At 47.0% G+C, this 17,800-nt stretch overlaps 2 protein-coding genes across 2 annotated transcripts; one reads left to right on the forward strand and one right to left on the reverse strand.

Annotated features, from left to right (window-relative positions):
• Positions 1-297: 297 nt before the first annotated feature.
• On the reverse strand, positions 298-723 carry LOC128468978 (histone H2B 1.1-like). The gene has a single exon (XM_053450783.1). The coding sequence runs from the start codon at positions 676-678 to the stop codon at positions 298-300; it is 381 nt and encodes a 126-aa protein (XP_053306758.1). The 5' UTR covers positions 679-723.
• A 288-nt stretch (positions 724-1,011) lies between these two features.
• Positions 1,012-1,423, forward strand: LOC128468925 (histone H2A type 2-B-like). The gene has a single exon (XM_053450738.1). The coding sequence runs from the start codon at positions 1,031-1,033 to the stop codon at positions 1,421-1,423; it is 393 nt and encodes a 130-aa protein (XP_053306713.1). The 5' UTR covers positions 1,012-1,030.
• The last annotated feature ends 16,377 nt before the right edge of the window (positions 1,424-17,800 follow it).

Below are 17,800 nucleotides of genomic sequence, written 5' to 3' on the forward strand. Positions count from 1 at the left end.
TCTCTTGGGTCCCAGCAGGAGAAATCAGCGATTAGCTGGAATACCCAATCAGAGTACAGATCGTTGCCATTACAGGAGCCCCTTCACCTTGGGCTCCTCTTGCCAAGCAGTCTGATCGATGGGCACAATACCCCAGCTGATCTGGAGGAGTGAGGAGCACATTTCAATGCTCACAAATGCTCTTCCCAGAGCTAGAAGTACAACAAAAGAGGCTACATAATTCACATAGCTCTGAGACAGACCGTGTGGGTGGCTCTCAAAAGAGCCTTTGTTTAAAGAGAGAGAACAAAAAGAACTTTACTTGGCGCTGGTGTACTTGGTAACAGCCTTGGTGCCCTCTGACACAGCGTGCTTGGCCAGCTCTCCAGGAAGGAGGAGGCGTACAGCAGTCTGAATCTCCCGAGAAGTGATAGTGGAGCGCTTGTTGTAATGGGCTAGGCGTGAAGCTTCCCCGGCAATGCGCTCAAAGATATCACTGACAAACGAGTTCATGATGCCCATGGCCTTGGAGGAAATGCCAGTGTCAGGGTGCACCTGCTTCAGTACCTTGTAGACATAAATCGCGTAGCTTTCCTTTCTGCTCTTCTTGCGTTTCTTCCCATCTTTTTTCTGGGTCTTCGTAACAGCTTTCTTAGAGCCTTTCTTCGGAGCAGGGGCAGATTTCGCTGGATCAGGCATCGCGTCTACTTTCCTTTCAACACGGAACACATGAAAACGTGACGAATATTGAAGTGTTACTGCGCCGGGCCCTTCCTTTTATAGGCACCGCATGCAAATAAGGCCGTTCTGCTGTCTCGCGTCCGATTCGATGATGTTGTCATGTGTGCAGATGCGGCCGCCCATGAACCGCATTGCCTACACCGATTGGTGTCTCAGACTATGTCCACCCGATTGGATGTTTTGAAAAGGAACCAATCAGTGACGAATAGCGTCACGGGGGGAAGCTACAAATAGCTGGGTAAGTGTGCGGCGTTTCATTTTAACGTGCTTCTTAGTCGGTTATCAGGTTGGTGGTTTGTCGAGAGGTATCATGTCTGGCAGAGGAAAACAAGGTGGAAAAGTTCGTGCTAAGGCGAAGACACGTTCTTCCCGAGCTGGTCTGCAGTTCCCTGTCGGCCGTGTGCATAGGCTTCTTCGCAAGGGTAATTATGCCGAGAGAGTAGGAGCCGGCGCACCCGTGTATCTGGCAGCGGTGTTGGAGTATCTGACTGCTGAGATATTGGAGTTGGCTGGTAACGCTGCACGCGACAACAAAAAGACCCGTATCATTCCACGCCACCTGCAACTTGCCGTTCGTAACGACGAGGAGCTCAATAAGCTGCTCGGAGGGGTCACCATTGCTCAGGGAGGTGTTCTACCCAACATCCAGGCGGTGCTCTTGCCCAAGAAGACCGAGAGCCACAAGCCTGCCAAGAGCAAGTGAGTGCGGTAATCGGTAACGGCAGGGCAATTAGCCAACACAACCAAAGGCTCTTTTCAGAGCCACCCATAATCTCTGGAACAAGCTATATCTGTTTTGCTATAAATTTGCTGCAAACTTCTTTATAGGCAACTGCTTTCCACTGCAGTTTTTCAGCCCGATGTTTAGTTGCTGAGCTTAACGGTGGCTAAACACCATTCATACAAGCTACATCATACACCATACCGCTCCCCCTCCCCCTCCGTCCGTTTCTGGGTTACAATTCGAGGCAAAGCTGCCAGCACTTACACGGATAAATATGGTTCTCAAGAAAGGTGGGTGGGCAAGTGTTACCACACGGTGGCAGCATTGCATAGGAAATTGTGGTTTACCGCAAATTAATGTGGCAGAAGCCGGGGAATCCCTCAGCTGTGTGATGATCGTGTAGCTGGCAATGGTCTGGGGAGCGCATTAATGAATTTGATAATCATTCTGAGAGAGAGCCGTGAGTAGCTCCACTGTAGACATCTCCCTTGCCTCTGAAAGCTTAATTGCTAAGAAGGAATTAACCCTTCATATACCCCAAAGCAGTGATGCGAAGTTCGGATCAGTAAAGTGAATCGGATCATTTCGAGTCGGTCATTGAAATGATCCGATTCATGATCCGAATCTTTTGCCCAGTCCCTCCCTGCAGTCAAACTAACGATTGGCCCCGCCCCTTTCATTAGGGTCAATGAACCCTCCTGCCTGGCTGCCTACTCTAGCGATGTCACTGAAGGAAGAGAATCGTTCAGAGATTCAAACCATTCAGAGAATATCACTGACACCACACTTTTATAAATAAATACATTAATAATCTTCACTGCCCCCAGGATTTAGATTCCCCTTAGATTGTCCACCTTTAGATTGCTTTACCTCTAACTGCACCTTTAGTTAACTTTATTAAATTAACCCTCAGTCATGGGCGTAGGAACCCCTAAAAATCTGGGGGGGATAGCAGTTTTACTGGTAGGGTATATTCTTGTTCAGTAAACTGGGAATTGTTCATGGCAAATTTTATATAAATGTATGTGTGTGTGTATGTACAATTTCCGCACAAAAAAAGTATCATGTTCAGTTTTCACAGAGAAGCTCTTTATTAAACAAACAGGTCAAAGAAAATTAACCAAAAGTTTGGCCTATATTTCAGTTATTTCACTTAGAACAACTGATAATAATACTTTAAGTAATGCACAATTGCCAACATTTTAACAAAAGATCCTACAGAAATACAATGATGCAATTAACCCTTTCCGCATTTGTGGTCTGGGAGCAGACAACACTTAAATACTCTTATAGAAATATTTTAGTAACTGCAGGCAGAGTAAGACCCTACAACCAACGCACTGTAGTGGTTATGGTGCAAAGTAGCTGTTTTGCACACTGGGGCACAGTCATGATCCCCAAAACTGTTCCCACAAAGTTAGAAGCATAGTGTTGTCCAAAATGTCTTGGTTTATCACCTTCAGCTCATAAAACGTTCTACTGGATGAATGGGAGAAAATTCCCACAGAAACTCACAAAAAAAGACAAATCTTACAACCACAGATGGACCCCACTGGACACGGCCACAGAGACTACTATGATGTATTGAAGGAACCATCTAAGACTCCTAACACGACATGCACACAGGAACATATCCACACACTTAAACACTTGAATAACATGCACACGCATGCACACACTTACGTACACAAACACAATGGGTTAAACATGTGTTACAGGGAATCATAATCTTCCCTTTAAGTACGACATGCCTGCTCATACACACATATGCACTGCTATTACGCATGCCTGCCCACAAAAACACACATATACGCTGCAATTGCCTGCACATACACACTTGCCAGTACTCACACATATGCACTACCCTTATACACGCCTGCCCAAACATACATAATCTGCTCACACACACACACACACACGCCTCCCCATAAATATACACTGCCCTTGCACATACTTACAAAGACGTATACTCTATAAGACAAATACACTCCTTATATACACACATATACACTGCCCATACAGACGTACACATATACACTGCCCATACAGACATACACATTTACACTGCCCATACACATATACACATATACACTGCCTATACACACATACACATATACACTGCCCATACAGACATACACATATACACTGCCTATGCAGACATACACATATACACTGCCCATACACACGTACACATATACACTGCCCATACACACGTACACATATACACTGCCCATACAGACATACACATATACACTGCCCATACAGACATACACATTTACACTGCCCATACACACGTACACATATACACTGCCCATACAGACATACACATATACACTGCCCGTACAGACATACACATATACACTGCCTATACACACGTACACATATACACTGCCCATACACACACATATAAACTGCCCATACAGACATACACATATACACTGCCCATACAGACATACACATATACACTGCCCATACAGACAGATGCACATACACGCACATATACACAGCTGCCCTATACACATATGCCTGCCCAAGTGCCCATACACATGCCTTACCACATGTATATGCACACACAAATCTACCATCAGACCCCCCCACCTTCGTTCTCCACATCAGACCCCCCACCCCCAACTTTGTTCTCCACATCAGACCCCCCCAAACCCACCTTTGTTCTCCACATCAGACCCCCCCACAACCTTTGTTCTCCACATCAGACCCCCCCACCACCTTCGTTCTCCACATCAGACCCCCTCCCACCCACCTTCATTCTCCACATCAGACCCCCCTAACCCACCTTTGTGTTCCACATCAGACCCCCCCCCCACAACCTTCGTTCTCTACATCAGACCCCCCAATAATCAACCACCCACCCACCTTGGTTCTCCACAAATCTTACCTTTTCTTCCTTCTTCCTCCTTCCTGCTTCCTGCTTTCTGCTTCCTCCTTTGCCGCTTGCAGTCTGTGCAGTGCGGCTGCGGACAGCTGCTTCTGCTGAGCGCCGGGGCTGGATATAATCGTCATATCCCGTCGCCCAGTGCTCAGTTAAAGACAGCTGGTGAGTGTGACCTTAATACAGCTGTAGGACTGGTTGGGGAGATCACGGATTTCCCTAACCAGTCCTGCAGGCTGCAGCTGCCGATCGGGCAGCTGTGAGCACCCTCACAGCAGCACCCGAGTGCACTCACCCTTGGGGGGATTATCGGTCCCCCCCGCATGATTTCCTGGGGGGGATCCGTCCCCCCCGGTTCCTACGCCCGTGCCCTCAGTCCTCAGCATTAAATTAACCCTAAACACCCCATTAACCATTACTGCCCCTAAATTAACCCTAAAGACCCTCATTAACCATAACTGCCCCAGCGCGGCTATCGGACCCACGCCGGCTGTCCCGCGGTCCATCCCGGGGGAAGCTTCAACCTACTGCCGCTTGGCTCCCCTTCCCGTCCTACCTCATCCCTGTATCACCTGCCCTACCCATGGACTTCGGCTCTCGTAGCCCAGACACCCCCGCAGAGACTGGGGATCCCTTGTCACTGGAGCCGCTAGAGAGGTGGCGATCAGGCCGTGCGGCTATCGTACAAACGCCGGCTGTCCCGGGGAAACTTCGATTTGCTGCCGCTCGGGGTCCCTACGGATATTGCGGGGCTCGGTTGCCTAAGCGTGGCGCCGGACCGTCTGGGCAGGGAGGGAAGATGTGTGCCTGATTTATGACCTTTTTATCACCTAACCTGTATATAAGCCTGTGTGTTTCCCCAATAAAGTCTGTTACTTCCCTGGAACATTAGTTTCTGTGACAGAACCCTCCATCACTGGGGTCCCTGGAGAGGCCTGAGAGCCAGCCTCCTCCCTATCGACTATGGGCCCGGGCCTTGTAGAGACTTCTGTGTGTGGATACAGGGGTTCAGTCTGCTGATGTACCCCATGTTTTAGCACTCAGAGTCTAAGAACTGTAACGTCTGCTGGACATCCTGTGGTAGGAAGAAGGCTGATTATCTGTACATTGTTAATTGTATAGGTGTGAAGTGTTTCCCCTGTTATTGTGTGTTAGCCCTTGTATTAAGGCCCCCTGTAGGTATGACTTGGTGTCACTGCTGCATACCTAATTATCCATTACATAACAGGTAGCTGTTAATCCTGTGAGCTCCTGTTATCCCTGTGTCCTGGCCATTGTCTGTCTTAAGCCAATTATATGTCTATCGTCATTCCACGTCTACATCCCCAGTTAATGTCATTATTTATGTCTCGTGTCATCCTGTCCTTCCCCCGGATATTGTGTTGCAGGATTTGATCTAATTACTTCCTTCCTGCCATGGTAATTAGATCATGTGATATTTGTCTTGCCCCTTTTCTTACTTGTGTATATATAGCTCTGTCTTTGGTTTTAATAAGAGAGTCCTGTTTTCACCTCAACATGAGTGTTGCCTGATGTTTGGGGTGGGCTGTAGACTCGCTGTGTAGCTAAGCTTCGGATAGCCACAGTGCCAATGCAGCTACGGTGCAGCGACGTCCCCCCTTCTATCTACAACGCTGGTTCTGCCCGGCGCTGAAGGGGTTACTTGTTGGTGTCCCGTCAGGAGGAAGCAACGTTTGGCGGGAGTACCCAGTCGGGGTATAGGTCGGTCCCGTCACAGTTTCGTCTAATGCTTCAGGGACCCGCTGGATCACTAATTGTCCTTTTCAGGACATTTACGGCACTGTACTCAGCTACGCCTCGGCGGGCTGCGGTGCCGTGAAGCTAGGGTCACCGGACCAGCTCGTGAGCCCTGCTCCGCTAGTGTCGGTGTGACGGACCGACCCGGGACCTCAGGTTGTCCCTCTCCACCAAGAGCGACTTCTCCCTTCAGGACAATAATTCCCCGCAATCTGTAGGCAATATCCCCAAGCAAAGTAAAGGGATATCGCTATCCGGTACCCAAATAACCAGGCAAGACTAGTCTTTAGGTACAACAAAAGGAATAACTGTTTATTATGGGACAGGTGTCGCCTTTTATAGGTAGGGACACCACGAGGGGAGGAGGAGCAATACAACAGGACACCGGGACCACTAAGTCTGGGAGATAAAGAGCACACATTATCTTAATTAGATTATCTCTCAGACCTTAGTGTGCCGTGTGCAAACTTTTGCAAAATAAGGCACTAATATACATTTTTATTAATAACACATTAAAGAGTTTCATGTCACTGGATAACATTAACTGAGGGGTAGGGTGACTCTTGGAACCATCACATTACTCCCCCCTTTGTTTCCAGTGACAGACCCGGCTAGACCCCAACGGGTCAGCTTAGGGCTGTTTCTTTGGTTAGGTGGCTAACTCCGATTGCAACGCGCAAGCATAGTCCTGGAGGCCATCGACAAGTCGATCTACCATCCTTTGGAACGTCGCCGGAGCGTTCTTCATCCCAAACTGCATTACCCTAAATTGGTATAGTCCCAATGGGGTGATGAAGGCCGATCTCTCTTACCACGAGAGATGCGGTGTAACAAATCATCTACTCGGGGCATGGGGTACGTGTCAGTCACAGTCCGGTCATTGAGCCTGCGGTAGACTACACAGAACCGGGTCGTCCCATCTCTCTTAGGCACTAGGACTACCAGAAAAGCCAAGGGGCTCTCGGACGTCTCAATCACTCTCAGATCGAGCATCTCCCGAATCTCCATTAACATCCCTTCTCGGACAGACTCAGGAACTCGGTACGCCGCTTGGCGTAACGGGGTCTGCCCTGGAGTCTCCACGCGGTGGTGCATCCGGGGAGGGCAGAGAGAAAGCTGCCTCTCTGATCTAACAGCTGGAGAACTTGGGCCTTCTGGGATTCCCCTAACTGCACCGCTAACTATATCGCGCCAAGTTCCCTCGTCCCTGACGCTACCTGGGGCAACGGTAATCCCTCAGGGTCATCTATCGCCGGGGTGCAAATAACTGCTACTTCCTCGGGACGCTCCTGGTAGGCTTTCAACATGTTCACACGAAAGGTTCGCTGGATCCTTCCGTCTGCACATTTAGCTACCATGTAGGTGGTTTTGCACAGTTGCTTCACCACCCGATACGGTCCCTGCCACACCACCTGCAGCTTATCCTGACGGGATCGTTTAAGCGCTAGGACCTTCTGCCCTACTTCAAAGGCACGGCTCCGGGGCGGTCCGGTCGTACCACCGTTTCTGCCAACCTTGCGCCACTTGAAGGTTTTCCCGGACCATGTCCGTGTGGTTCTTCAATCTATCCCAGAAGGCCAACACGTACTCTACTATTGTCGGCCCTTCGGTCCCTGCCAGTGCTCTCTAAGCAAATCTAGGGGGGTAACGGGTGGCATAGTCCACGAGAGTGAGGATACATTTCCCTTCTTACTCCCGGTAGCATATGAGATAGGTCCGCCTATCCGAATAGGGCAGGGAAGATTTAAACCCCCAGAACCTCCCCTTTACCCACAGTTCTTTCCTGCCCTATCCGGGTAGGTACATCCCCCATTTGTTGTTTTCAGAGCTCGTGGCAGAGCTCTCCTGTCCAGCGCTGCAGTCCCGCTTTGGGTAGCGGGCAAGCGTTTCTCGGCCATTTTAGCCCTCTCCGGTCCGGTCCTCGGTAGGAACCTGTTTACCGGAGCAGGGAAAGGCTCCTTCACTCAGGGTCCTTGGTAGGACTGTAGCCTACTTACCTTTAGCAGCCCTTGGGCGGGCTAACTGGAAGCAGAACGCCGGGACTCTGCTTCAGTCTGCCGACGATTTCAGCCAGGAAGCGTCTGATCTTTGCGGTGGCGTGCTTCCGGTTTCATCTCAGTCTGCCAGGAGGCATCTGAGGTCAGGAAGGGGGCAGATCTGTAAGCAGCTCTCAGGTTTTTTGGCGGTTTTCTGGACCTTTTTCCCTCGGTTTGGTAAGGTTTTTTTTATTAGCTTGTACTGCTTTTAGTTTGCAGTTTTCTTCTGATGAAGAGTACTGGCTTCCTGAGATTTTCTGTTCTGGTGTTTTCTGCCTCTTAACCCAAGTAGGTTATGAGTCTATGGGAATTTGTCTGCGTTTGTTTTTTCTTTTTGTTTTAACCGTCTCCTATCCTTTATTATTAGGATGTCACTAGATAAGCCAGACCTCCCTGAAGAATCACCAGCTCCTAGGAAGGCTGCATCCAAGACGAAACATTTTGCCTGTAAAAACTGCAAGGCTACAATGTCTGACGCCTCTAGGAAATTTTGCTCATCCTGCCTCAAAGCCAGAGAGGAGTCCATTTCAGAATTCAAGGAATCGATGAAGGCTGAGCTTCAGTCCACTTTTCAGCAGATTAAAACCTCTGTTATGTTTTCTTTACCTCAGCCTAGATCGGTGGGCCCCGACCCTCGGCCTGGGTTCCGGCCCTCTGGTCAGGAACCTTACACTTCAGATTCTGAAAAGGATTGGCAGATGTAAGATCCCGAATCCCTAGAGGAGGGGGAACTATCGGAAGAATCCTTCTTCTTTCCAGCAGAAGAAGTAAACAAGCTGGTTACTAGACTTGGGCATTCGTCTTCGGGCGAACATGAAAACGAGCACGAAGAGGCCGTTTTTTTGTTCGTTCCGAAGACACGCCGAAGAGAATACAGTGCCGGCAAAACGTAGGAGAAGACGAAGACTCACAACCACGAAGAATCGAAGATTCTTCGTGATCGTCTTCGTTTTTGCCGCGCAGCCGCCAAAATTTCAAACAGGAGTGAGCTGATCTCGTCTGTCCAATCAGCTCACTCTTGTGACGTCACGCTAAGGGTCTCGTCCAATGCCTGTGCTGCTGATTTTTGAATTCTGAAGGCGCCTTTATAAGACCAGAGCTTGCCTGAGAGATCCATTCATTTTTCGCTGTGACTGCTTTGGCAACACTGTTGTGCTGCATCCGAGCGTTACAGAGAGATTGTTCTGTTCTGTGTGAGACTGGTAAGCCTTAGCCTGCCATTTCTCACAGTGTACTTCATCCTCACTTCAGTGCTACTTAATATAATTAATAATAATAATTTGATTAATTTAATTTTTTTTATTTAATTTGTCATCAACTGTAGTGTAAGTGCTGTTGAGTTGACAGTGCACCCAGTGCCTTAGTGGCACTGGGGTGCCCTTGCCCTGGGCTGGCACTAGTGCCTATTGCCTGTCCTGCTTAAATAAATTAAATAGCATTTAGAAATAATAATTTAATAGAATCTATAATTTAATAGTTCATTATTATATATATATATATTTGTCAGTCATATATATATATACTATAGTATACTAGTGTAGCGTGTACTGTAGACATTCATCTACTAGTGTCTAATTTAAAATCAGTAATATTAATTAATATAATTAATAATTGAATTCATTATAAACTTATATATATATTTGTCAGTTATAGTTAGTAATAGTATACTAGTGTAGAGTGTACTGTAGACATTCAAGACATCTACTAGTGTCTAATCTAAAATCATTAATATCAATAATTCTCTAATTCTTTCTTATCTTAATAGTTAATTAAATTAGCTATAAATAAAAGTAATAATATTAATTAATTACTACTAGCGTATAGTTCAGCTAATCTTATTAGTACTGGTGCTGCAGCTCTATAGTTTGTGCTTTGTTTTAGCAACAGTAAGAGACCAAGTCAATTTTTCTTAATTAATCTTTCATTTTATTTCATTTGTTTTGCTCACCTCAGTCCATCAGTGAAGTGAACTTGTTGGGCTAGTGAGTGCAGCCGCATAAGTGCTGTGTTTTTTTTTGATCAGCAAGCAGTGACGTTAACTGTTTTGCAAAGATTTTCTCATTTATTTTACATTTTATTTCAATTTTATTAAAAGTACCCTTAGTGTTTTGCTCACCTCAGTCCATCAGTGAAGTGAACTTGTTGGGCTAGTGAGTGCAGCAAGCAGTGAAGCTAACTGTTTTGCTGTGACATTTTATTTTATTTCTAATTATTTTCAAGAAAAATTGACTGTGACGAGCTGTACTAAGCAAAGCTTCAAGCTACTAGCTGTAGTACTAAAATAATTCTAATCTTCTTTAATCTTAATCTATAATATATTATAAATAATAATATTCTAATTCATAATCTATAATATAAGTAATTCTAAATTCTAATTCATAATCTATATTCTTCTATCTATAATACATAATATATAAGTAAATTAGTTCTAATCTATTAATATTATATAACTTAATATTAATTAATAAATCATACACTGAATCTGATTTAACCTCACTTTAGCTTAGTGGGTTTGAGAGCGTCTGCCTAGAGGTAGACTTATAGTAAGGAAATATAGCTTTAGGCTAGCATAGTAGTAGGCTAAGCTCTTAGGCCCGTGTAAATTCAAATTAAAAATAAAATACTGCTAGTTCTTAAATAGTTAATCTTGAGTTAATAATTTAAATAACTTTAGGACTTTGGCAGATTGCACACAGCACAGTGCAGTAGTGCATAGTTTTACTTTTTAAGCAGTAGCACTGAAGAGAACTTCCTCTAATTTTTTTGTCTTTAATTCGTTTTTCCTTTTTTTTATTTTTTTATTTTTTTTTTATAGTTTTTTAAACACTACACTACACTACACTACACTACACACACAACACAAAATTTGAAATGGATCCTCCTTTTGGGACTAAGGAGGGACAAGCTCCATCTACCACCACCAGCACCACCACCAGTTCTAAGATGCAGCCTTTGCGTCAGTCTAGTCGGCCAAGTAGGCCAAGCTCTCTCTTATCATTTGGGGAAGCATTGCTTGAAGGATCATCAAGTAAAGGAAAGGCACCAAAAGCAGGCAGTAGTAGTGCGGCTAGGCCCACGAGCTCTATGGTTTTTTACGGAAAGCCTAAAGCACCAGAAGCACGTTCAAAGTTAAAGGGTAGCACAAGTAGTACCAGCCCAGTGACTAAAAAGAAGTGCCTTTTGCCCCAAGCAGCATCTTCCCCATCCACAAGCAGCATGCAAGGTACCAAGCAGAGCCAAATTAGCAGCAAGACTCAGAGGGGTCCCAAACCAAAGCGATCTCATTCCTTTGTGGGGAGCAGTGTCCAAATGACTAGTGCACAATTTTCCCCTGAGCCTCCACCTTCTCCGCTACGATCATCACCATCACCACCACCAGCAGCAGCAGCAAAACCTAGCAAATCTAAAGCAATTAGCAGTCCCACTATGGCCAGTACTGTTACCACCAGTCCCACCACCACTAGTTCTGCCTCTGTTCATCCACCCCGAGCAGTAAGAGCAGCACCCAAGGCACACTCCAAGGCTATGCGCGCCCCAATTTGGGAGCACTTTGAAAATGTTGAAGAAGGGCGCTATGGAAAGTGCAAACATTGTGGGAAGCTAATAAGCAGAGGGAAAGTGTCTGGCCATTTTACCAGTGCTAGCATGAAGCATCACCTCAGCACTCAACACAACGCTGTGCTATTGGGGAAAGATGCAGAGGTAAAACTTAGTGCAGGCAGCATAGCTGGTGGCCGTGGAAAAACCCCAACAGCTTCTTCTTCTGAGCCAATAGCAGCAGCAGCAGCAGCAACTAGTGCTGGCAGCCAGAGACCAAGGCAGGTTGGAGCACTGCATGTCCAGCCCACCCTGGAACAATTTGTGGCATTCCAATCCAAAAGGTCAATGCCCAAACAGCAGGCCAATAAAGTAACGTGACTGATTGGTCAGTTCATTGCTGTTGGAGGGGCATCCTTCTCTATGATCGAAGGGGAGCCTTTCAAACAATTGATGGCGGCTGTGGCTCCACAATATACAGTTCCGTCACGTTCCACTTTCAGCAGGAACATTGTCCCCTCGCTGTATCGGTCCTGTGTTGCAGCAGTGAAAGAGGAGCTTTCCAAGGCTGCTGGTCAGTCTGTTCATTTCACTACAGATTTGTGGAGTGCACCTAGCGGCCAGCATGCCTTTCTTTCTTTGACAGCACACTGGTGGCAGCCCGGTGTGTCTAAGGAAGCTGATGCAGCAGGCTACCGATCTTTCCTTCTCCTTGCAGAAGTGATGGATGAAAAGCACACTTCCCAAAATATTCTGCATGCAATGAGGAAAATGTTTAGCCTTTGGGTGGGAGCAGAGGCGGGCACCAATGTTGAAGTTGGTTTTGTGGTAACTGACGGAGGTGCCAATATGGTGAAAGCGCTGTGAGATGGTCATATTGTTGGTGTGCGCTGTGCAGCCCACATCATCCATCTTGTAGTGAAGGCAGCAATGTCAGAAGGAACTAATGTGGCAGCAGTAGTTCTGTCCCGCTGCAGAAAGATCGCTGGGCACTTTCACCATAGTGTTAAGGCTAGCCAACTTTTGAGGGAAGAGCAAGAGAGGTCAGGTCTTCCCGTACACTGCCTACGTCAGGATGTCAGTACACGGTGGAACTCCACGTTAGACATGCTGGAGAGGATTTTGGAGCAACAGAGGGCAATCCATAATCTTGCCTCAGAGCACAATATTGGGATTACCTCTCCATTGAATAGGGAGGATTGGACAGTGATCACCCAGCTAGTGGCAGTCCTTAAACCATTCAGGGATGCCACCGAAAATTTAAGATCAAACACTGCCAGTCTGGCCCAGGTAATCCCAGTGTTCTCCCATCTAGGCAGCAAGATGGATGTGTTCCTTGGAAACCGTGATGCTGTTCAAGGTGGCACTCTACATCCTGACGTAGCAGCCATAGTCAGGAAGCTGAAGGATCTGCTAAAAGTACACCTTCACAAACGAATGGAAGAGAGTCCCGAAATGATGCTAGCGTGCCTTTGCGATCCAAGAATTAAGGGAAAGCTAGCTTTGAAATGTAATGTTCTCAGTAGCTACCGGGAGCAATTGGTCAACAAGGTGCGTGACTGGCAGCGTAAAATGGGAATGCTGTCCGAGGAGGGAGAGGTGCAGGAGGAGGAGGAGATGATGTGGTCTGCTACTCCTAGCAGCAGCATCAGCAGCAGTGCCACAAGCAGCACAATACAGCTGAGTGGAGCAGCTGCGTTTTGGGAAGAGGCACTTGGGAGTATAGTTGGACCATCTGACAGAGCTAGCAGCAGAAAGGAGAGTAGTGCTGCTGAAATGGTCAAACTTTACCTCTGTGAAGTTCCTTCTGCGCCTAATGTTGATCCTCTTAGCTACTGGGATGAAAAGAAGAGTGTGTGGCCTGCACTCTCATGGGTTGCGCAGCAGCTACTATCATGTCCGCCAACCACTGTTCACAGTGAGCGCGTGTTTTCTATGACTGGAAACATACTGAGTCCACAGCGCTCACGCATGGCACCTCATCTGATGGAGCAGATTGCCTTTCTTATATTCAATCTGCCCAAGTTGGGTTACCCAGCTCTTAGCTTGGAAAGTTAATTTTTTTCTCTGTAATGTTTAAGGTAGTTTCTCCCCCTGGTTGCACGTGTTTGTGGTGTGGCAACGTCTGCTACCTCCGCCGGTGAAGCCAATTTACGCTAGGGCCTAGTGTCTGAGTTCTGGAAGTCCGCTCCCAAACGCCATGGACTGACAGACTTTCATGCTTTGCCCTGGGGTGAAACAGGTGAGCGGGTCATCAATTGCCCACTCATTCACCTTTTGCCTTTTCCAACGCTGCTGCTGGTGGTGGTGCCAGCATCTTTTGCCAGTTCTCTTCCTGGCTGAAATCATGCCTCAAATGTCCCTAATTGAGAGGGTAGTTTCTCCCCCTGGTTGCACTTGCTGCGGTGTGGCAATGCCTGCTACCTCCGCCGGTGTAGCCAATTTACGCTAGGGCCTAGTGTCTGAGTTCTGGAAGTCCGCTCCCAAACGCCAAGGACTGACAGTCTTTGGATGCTTTGCCCTGGGGTGGAACAGGTGAGCGGGTCGTCAATTGCCCACTCATTCGCCTTTTCCAATGCTGCTGCTGCTGCTGGTGGTGGTGCCAGCGTCTCTCCTCTGGCAGTTCGCTTCCTGGCTAGTGTCATGCCTGAAATGTCCCTAATGGAGAGGGCAGTTTCTCCCCCCTGGTTGCACTTGCTGCGGTGTGGCAACTCCTGCTACCTCCGCCAATGTAGCCAGCTTACGCTAGGGCCTTGTGTCTGAGTTCTGGAAGTCCGCTCCCAAACGCCAAGGACTGACAGTCTTTGGATGCTTTGCCCTGGGGTGAAACAGGTGAGTGGGTCGCCAATTGCCCACTCATTCGCCTTTCCCAATTCTGCTGCTGCTGCTGGTGGTGGTGCCAGTGTCTCTTCTCTGCCAGTTCGCTTCCTGGCTAGAGTCATGCCTCAAATGTCCCTAGTGGTAAGGGCAGTTTCTCCCCTCTGGCTGCGTCTGTTTGCGGTGTGGCAGCGCCTGCTACCTCCGCCGGAGTGGCCAGCTTACGCTAGGGCCTTGTGTTTGAGTTCTGGAAGTCCGCTGCCAAACGTCTAAGACTGACAGTGTTTGGGTGCTTTGCCCTGGGGTGAAACAGGTGAGTGGGTCGCCAATTGCCCACTCATTCGCCTTTCCCATTTCCTTTTCCATTTCCATTTCATTATTTTCCTTCTGATACATAACCAACCAACCAAACATAACACACACAATAACACAAATAACACAGTGACAACACACATAACACATATAACACAGTGACAAGTGACAACACACATAACACACATAACACATATAACACAGTGACAACACACATAACACACATAACACATACACGTAGAATGCACAAATCACAAGGACCTTTCCTCCTGTTATTTGTCCTGGCCTTCACTTCTACACTCACTAGCATTAACGCTATAACTCACACTTCATACTACAACATTTTTCCATCCACATACCTGCCAACAGACCCAACTTTTTCAGGGACAGTCCTGCTTTTTTCCAGTCCTGTCCCATCTAATTTAGCTAAACTAGGTATGCAAATACACGTTGGTAGTTGTAGCTCGGTAGGTAGCACTAGTATAAACATTAAATAAATATAATAAAGTACTAAATAATAAATCTAACTTTAAAATACATTTAAATAAACCCCTATTTTTTTTTTTAAAACCCATTAAAATTAAAATTAAATTATTATTTAGACATAATACATCTTTAACCAAAGCAGTGCACTGCTACTAATCTTAAACATAACCGTACATTAACCCTAAGCTATTTTTTAGTTCTTGTCCAACATTTTTCCATCCGCATACCTGCCAACACACCCAAGATTTTGGTGGACAGTCCTGCTTTTTTCCAGTCCTGTCCAGTAAAAGTTGGGTTGTTGCAAAGTATGCCATTGTAAATAGGTAGCAAATGTTAGGCATGTATTACAAGTGGTCCAAAATCAATTTAAAAATGTAAAATAATCCCTATTCTCTTATTAAACATCTATGGATGTGTGATTGTGTATGATAAACGGAGGCCAAGTTCCTTGGAGCATTTGTCTCTAGGTCATTTTGTGTACAGTACACCTCAGTACGTGTGTGCAACTCTATTGGTCGTTTCGGCAGGGGGCTCGCCTGCCATCAACGAATGAAGTGCGTTCTGCAATTCACTCGTTGATGCCAGACCAGCCCCCTGCCGAAACGACCAATAGAGTTGCACACACGTTCCTTCACGGCAGCTGCTGCTGCTCCGATGTGTTGTTTACCCCGTATTAACCCCTGCTAGGCAACCGGGAAGGAAACGAAGATTAAACGAGCACGAAGAATGTCCGCGAATATTCGCCCGAAGAGAAGACAGGAACGGGCGAATATTCGCGGAATACGAAAGCACGAAGACGAACACGAAGAGCCCCCTGGTGCCCAAGTCTACATTTTACCACCGCTCCCATCCTCATTCAACCCAAGGTGGCTGAACCTTTCCATTTGGAGGTGGATGCTTCGGATCTAGCGGTAGGAGCAGTCCTGTCCCAGAGACATGGGGAGAAACAAAGATTGCATCCGGTGGCTTACTACTCGCGTAAACTCACTCCAGCTGAGATGAACTATAGCGTGGGGGACAGAGAATTACTGGCCATAAAACAGGCTCTGGACACCTGGCGTCATCTGCTAGAAGGGACTCAACATCCAGTAACGGTATATACCGACCACCGGAATCTTGAATATCTTCGCTCCGCACGGCGACTCTGTCCTAGACAAGCTCGGTGGGCTCTCTTCTTCACAAGATTCAATCTACATATCACGTACCGCCCTGGGTCTCGCAATACCAAAGCAGATGCATTGTCTCGGTTACCTCCTGTATCGAGTTGTCCAGAGACCCAACCGGACACTATTCTTCCCTCCAGCCTCTTCCTCACCCTTCAACCATCTCTTATGGACTTTATTCGCTCTTTATCCCGCAGAGCCATAGTCCCAAGAACAAACCCCCCTATTCGTCGTACCCAAAACCTATTATACTACCGTGATCAGATATTCGTTCTGACTCCGGCTCGTTTAAAAGTTCTACAAACCTGCCATGATTCTCTCCTCTCCGGACATGGGGGCATTAAGAAGACCACAGACCTTGTTCGTCGCCAATTCTGGTGGCCTTTGCTGGATCAAGATGTGACCTCATTTGTCCGTTCATGTACCACCTGCGCTCGTACCAAGACCTTACGCAGAAGGCCAATGGGCCTTCTCCGCCCATTACCCACTCCTTCGGTTCCCTGGTCTGAAATCTCTATGGACTTTATTGTAGATTTACCACCCTCAAAGAAACACGACACAATCATGGTGGTGATTGATAGATTCACCAAAATGGCACATTTTATTCCCACCATTGGCATCCCTTCCGCTTCCACCACGGCCACCTTGTTCCTGGATGCTGTGTTCCGGCTTCATGGATTACCACACACCATCACTTCAGACCGTGGAGTACAATTCACGTCTCGTTTCTGGAAGGTGTTCTGCCGCAATCTACACATTTGTCCCACCTTGTCCACAGCGTTTCATCCACAAACCAACGGTCAGACTGAACGTCTAAATCAAATATTAGAACATTATCTAAGATGTTACACCACGCACCTTCAGAATGATTGGCTCCAGTTCCTCCCTTCCGCAGAATTTACCTACAACAATCAAAAACAACGATCTATAAAGATGTCACCATTCTATGCGAACTATGGGTACCATCCCATTATGATTCCAGGTCTGCCAACCGCACCCACGATTTCCGGAATTTCAGATCGAGTCACCACTTTAACAAGGCAATTTCGAGTCCTGAAGCAAAATTTAATCAAAGCCCGTAAAGCCTACAAATTATATGCGGATCGCCATCGTTCCAGTCCCCCTACTTACCACTGCGGCGATAAAGTCTGGCTATCCACAAGTCATTTGCGCTTGCAGATCCTGCATTTCGGATTCCTCCTGGTAAGACGAACCTCACACCCAGCCATCGGGACCATATCGAGGAAGGCCCCGGTGCAAAGTGGTTCAAGGTGTTGGTCAGGAAGAAGACTGGGAAATTTTACACGAGGCTGACATCGTACAAGCCATTGCGGGGGTCAACCGCCATCATCACTGC

Source organism: Spea bombifrons, chromosome 11 (genome assembly GCF_027358695.1).
Source record: "Spea bombifrons isolate aSpeBom1 chromosome 11, aSpeBom1.2.pri, whole genome shotgun sequence".
In the NCBI taxonomy this organism is placed as follows: Eukaryota; Metazoa; Chordata; class Amphibia; order Anura; family Pelobatidae; genus Spea; species Spea bombifrons.

What these genes read in the sequence shown, in the direction of transcription:
- LOC128468978 (XM_053450783.1), bottom strand. Translation starts at nt 678, where the DNA reads ATGCCTGATCCAGCGAAATCTGCCCCTGCTCCGAAGAAAGGCTCTAAG.
- LOC128468925 (XM_053450738.1), top strand. Translation starts at nt 1,031, where the DNA reads ATGTCTGGCAGAGGAAAACAAGGTGGAAAAGTTCGTGCTAAGGCGAAG.